Here is a 5,345-nt window from a genome sequence, read left to right on the forward strand (position 1 = left end):
CTGCTGATGGACCCTCACAGCCCTTTCTTTCTGACTGTTTTTCAACAGAGAAATGAAAAAAGGATCATCCTGAGCCAGATTGTTTCCAAGTACTTGGAAATGCTTGAACACACTGACAAGTCAAAGGCGCACGTCAGGCATATATTTGAGGAGCTCTTTACTCTGAAAAATCATCTTATTAATGACTCAAAGAAGATTGAAGACCTCAAGAACCTGGAAAATCTTCAGGTAAGGCTCTTCCTCTGCCTCCAAGGCTCATGACGCTATATTTTCCAGTTGAGATTTGAGTGTGACTCAAGCTGATAATGCTCCAGTAACCCGTCTGACAACCCCTATATGGCTCAGCTGGCTCTGGCAAACCTAATGTTTCCAGCTTCAGGGGCTCCTGTGGGTCTGCGGTGTGGGGTGTCAGCGTGGGGGGCACCTCCCCACCCCGAGCTGTGCTGGAGTCTGGCACTGATGTGCCAGCAGCCCTGCTGCATCACCTGCCCACGAGAACTGCCACTGACACAGCTGTTTGTGGTTTAGAAATTGGTCAGGAAAGTTGTGCTCAGCTACAGATGGTCTCTGTGGGCTTTGGAGGCACTTGACTTGTTGAGCAAGTGCCAGTGGCATGAACCACCAACCACTGCAGAGGTCCACAGCCAGTACCCTGGTGGAGTTAGCAGCTCCTGAGTCACTCATGCATCATGACAACAACACAGAATAGCTCTGTCTCACATAATGTGTCTTGTCTGTGGCATGTTACAAAGCAACATAGAAAGTGGGAAGCAAAAATCTGTGACAAAGTGGCTCTTTGTTGTTGGAATTAGGCAGCAGAGTAATTGGAAACTGCAGATGTTCATCTGGTTTGGCCTGGTGGCAGTGTAGCTTGTAGGATGTGATCAGCAAATCATTATAGCTCTTGGCATGGCCTTCATTCTATTTGTTTCTTACTTATAACAGATGAGTGACTTGAAAATTCAACGCAAAGCTGTGCATGAGATGTTCAGTGTCTTACAAAAGCTGGTGGAGACTTCAGCTTCTCTCAAAAGGAAAAGGAGCCAGTCTCAGAGGAGGTGCAAATGCTGGTGACATCATATGACTGACCTTTTGTACTGAGTGATTATGCAAATTTTGTTACGATGCATATATTTTTATTTCAATCTTTTTATTGAGTTTTTATACATTTATTTATTTATATTTAAGTATTTTAAATAATTATTTATAAAGAAACACCAATCAAAGTATTTATACCTCCTACTACTATATAAGGACTGACATTGTCTTAAAATCCTGTCTGTTATATGTTTGTTTACCTGAAAATACAGAATGAAGCAATGTTTACCCAGTTTCCATATGGAAATTCTGAAATTACATGATATGATACCCAGCTTTCCATCTGGTGCTGTCTGGAGAGAGGGATGTTATAAAATTACTCTTATCAGTCATCTGTTTGGGATGGAGATGCAGGCACCAATATGGGGAAGTTTCTGTACGCAGGAAAGTGTATTCATATCTGCTTACTTCTAGGCATATCTAAACTGAAATCAAGTGAATAGACATGCTTAAAGATAAGCAAATGATGAAGCACTTTTCTGAACTAGGGGATGGCTGATTAATTGCTGGTAATTATCGTTATGCACTGAAGTTGCCAGGACATCAGGCTACTTGGCAACTCCAAGAAATGTGACTAACTATTGCACTGGTTTGACTTCAACTTGCTGATTTTGAGAAATTTTGTATTTTTTTTTTTGTACTGAATCATTTAAATGTGTCTGATGTAAGTTTATTTATTTTGAGATAGTAGTATGGAAGTTTTTTATCTCAAGGATTATATTTTTGTACCAGAATATTATTTAAAACTTTGGATTTCTCAGTGGAAACTTTCCTAAATTTGAATATTACAAAAATAAATACATAAATAAATAAAAAAATATGCTTGCGTATTTATTCACTAGAATCTCTGTGAAGTAGAAGGTGTCTTGCTCTATGTTGTTATAAAAGGTGGCCTGCCTGCTCTGGTATATAAAACCATATTTTATTTCCTTCTACCTGCCCAAAATTTGGGAATGGGCAATGATTTTGAAGAAATCTGGCAGAAGAGTCTACATTTTCCAAACTTTTTAAGTTCTGCTTGCATGTTTATGAGAAAACACAATTTTGCTTGTAAGAATGTGTTGATAATTTTAGATTTATTCTTACTCTGATTTAGAATAATAGAATCATGGAATTGTAGAAAGAATGGTTTGGGTCAGAAGGGATCTTAAATATCATCTAGTTCCAATCCTCTGCATGGGCAGGGACACCTCCCACTCAACCAGGTTGCTCAAAGTCCCATCCAACCTGGCCTTGAACACTTCTAGGGAGGGGGAATCCGCAACTTCCCTGGGTAACCTGCTACAGTGTCTCACCACCCCCATAGTGAAGAATTTATTCCTAACATAAACCTACCTTTTTTCAGTTTAAAGCCATTCCTCCTTCTACTGTCACTACATGCCCATGTAAAAAGTCCATTCTCAGCTTTCCTGCAGGCCCCCTTCGGGTACTGGAAGACTGCTATAAGGTCTCCCCAGAGCCTTAAAACATAAAAGACACTTTGAAATTTCTCTGCTAGTTGAAGTTCTGGAGCCTAGATCAAGGTCAATCCACCTGCTGGGCTGTCTGTGAGTGGTATAAGCTGGAGGCCTGGGTCTGCTCAGGCTTTGGCCAGTCTCAGAGGTCTGGGATTGGGCTTGGGGAGGGGTGTTGATGGGGTTTCCAAAGTCTCTGGTCCTCAGAGGTTTACCAAGCAAATTATCTGGGGGTAGACTGGTTGGGCTGACTGGGAATGGGGAATTCCAGACAACACGGAACCTTCAGCTTCCCCTTGAACTCTGGATGAATCAGCAAATCCCAGAAATAGTGCTCCACTGGGTCCAAAATTTAGTTGTAGTAAGTTTAAGTTCAGTTGCAATTCTTGCAGCCCTTCCTACTCCTATGGGCCCAGCTGTCTCCCCTGGTGTAAGGCACCTTCATTCATATCCTCGTTTTACAGACATAGCCAAATGACAGTAATCTTGGAGATTTTAACTGATTTTGAAGGAAATAGCTGTTTTTGTTTGTACTCATCACAGACACACATATGGCATGTGAGATGCCATTTTCTCCCATTCCAGGACTAAGCATGAGATGCCTCAGTATGCATTTAACACAGGTAATGTGTCCTTCTGTGCACATTTTCTTTCTTGAGGCATTACCTAAAAGAGACTGCTGTAGCAACTTCTAGTAAAAAAAAAAATAAAAATTATAAAGAAAAAGTAAAAGTAAGAAAAGGAAAAGATGAAAGAGAAATCCTCTGCATGGGCAGGGACACCTCCCACTCAACCAGGTTGCTCAAAGTCCCATCCAACCTGGCCTTGAACACTTCTAGGGAGGGGGAATCCGCAACTTCCCTGGGTAACCTGCTACAGTGTCTCACCACCCCCATAGTGAAGAATTTATTCCTAACATAAACCTACCTTTTTTCAGTTTAAAGCCATTCCTCCTTCTACTGTCACTACATGCCCATGTAAAAAGTCCATTCTCAGCTTTCCTGCAGGCCCCCTTCGGGTACTGGAAGACTGCTATAAGGTCTCCCCAGAGCCTTAAAACATAAAAGACACTTTGAAATTTCTCTGCTAGTTGAAGTTCTGGAGCCTAGATCAAGGTCAATCCACCTGCTGGGCTGTCTGTGAGTGGTATAAGCTGGAGGCCTGGGTCTGCTCAGGCTTTGGCCAGTCTCAGAGGTCTGGGATTGGGCTTGGGGAGGGGTGTTGATGGGGTTTCCAAAGTCTCTGGTCCTCAGAGGTTTACCAAGCAAATTATCTGGGGGTAGACTGGTTGGGCTGACTGGGAATGGGGAATTCCAGACAACACGGAACCTTCAGCTTCCCCTTGAACTCTGGATGAATCAGCAAATCCCAGAAATAGTGCTCCACTGGGTCCAAAATTTAGTTGTAGTAAGTTTAAGTTCAGTTGCAATTCTTGCAGCCCTTCCTACTCCTATGGGCCCAGCTGTCTCCCCTGGTGTAAGGCACCTTCATTCATATCCTCGTTTTACAGACATAGCCAAATGACAGTAATCTTGGAGATTTTAACTGATTTTGAAGGAAACAGCTGTTTTTGTTTGTACTCATCACAGACACACATATGGCATGTGAGATGCCATTTTCTCCCATTCCAGGACTAAGCATGAGATGCCTCAGTATGCATTTAACACAGGTAATGTGTCCTTCTGTGCACATTTTCTTTCTTGAGGCATTACCTAAAAGAGACTGCTGTAGCAACTTCTAGTAAAAAAAAAAATAAAAATTATAAAGAAAAAGTAAAAGTAAGAAAAGGAAAAGATGAAAGAGAAAAGGATGAGAGGAGATGAGATGAGAGGAGAGACTGAAAAAAATACAGTTCTTCCACACTTTTCTAAAGAAGTCCATGGAAAAACAATTAAAGAACATGCTATTCATCCAGCAGGAATAATATTTACCCATCCCCCCTGCCTTAGCTGCATGTACCCAAGCTTGTGCCATTTTCTGTGCCATCCCATACGTTGCTGCTGTTACTCCATTAAATCTGGCTCAAAACAGCAGGAGGTTGGGCAGAGGTTACAGCTCTAGTCATAATTTCCCGAGTTCTTCTCCTCCTAGTGCTGGGTAGAAGAGGCAGAGAAGCAAGGAGGGAACAAGCAGCTGAGAGATGGAGTAGCAGCTGACACTGCTGGCAAAATGTGTTTGTACATACTGATTTCAGTAGTTTAGTGATTTGGGTTTTTTGTTTGCTTGGTTTTTATTTTTGTTGTTTGGTTTTTTTTGTTTGGGTGGTTGGTTCACTTGTTTTTTCTTTTCTTTTTTTTTTTCTTAAGTATTCTAATTTCCAACTTGAAATTTTAAAAGCATCTTTAAACCTTTCATATTGAATCCAACACCAGATATAGCAGAGATTCACCAGTGCTGCAATAGTTACCTAATCACTCAATTTGTTTCTCATACTGACCTCCCCCTGAGTTCTCCCAACCTATTGTAAGCCTGAGAGACCCATTTCTACAGGATGTCTAAGAGAAACTGCTGAACTGATTAATTCCTTGCTTTGCTCTGTTAATGTAGTCATAGTGATAGAGAAGAAAAACCAACCTCCACAAGACCATGATTTTTCCCCAGTTGTATGCCATACAAATGAGGCAATTCACTTTAAACAGGAAATTCTCCTATCTCTTCTCTCACATCCATGGGAGTCCTCTGCCTTCTCTTCTATGTCATTCCTCCCTATATATCCAAGCAAGGAAGGCATTTACAGCTAATTTGAATTTAAGAAGGAAATTAATTTTAATGGCTACCCTAAATATTTACAAA

General features: G+C 41.2%; 1 protein-coding gene across 1 annotated transcript in view; it reads left to right on the top strand.

The window, feature by feature from the left end:
* Window positions 1-1,113, top strand: part of IFNG (interferon, gamma) — a 3,667-nt gene extending 2,554 nt beyond the window's left edge. The window contains exons 3-4 of the mRNA XM_009997735.1: window positions 49-228; window positions 946-1,113. Coding sequence (XP_009996037.1) covers window positions 49-228; window positions 946-1,074 — 309 coding nt within the window. The 3' untranslated portion in view covers window positions 1,075-1,113. The remainder of the gene's footprint in view (window positions 1-48; window positions 229-945) is intronic.
* Window positions 1,114-5,345: the final 4,232 nt, after the last annotated feature.

Source organism: Chaetura pelagica, unplaced genomic scaffold (assembly GCF_000747805.2).
Source record: "Chaetura pelagica isolate M959 unplaced genomic scaffold, ChaPel_1.0 scaffold314, whole genome shotgun sequence".
NCBI classification, from domain to species: Eukaryota; Metazoa; Chordata; class Aves; order Apodiformes; family Apodidae; genus Chaetura; species Chaetura pelagica.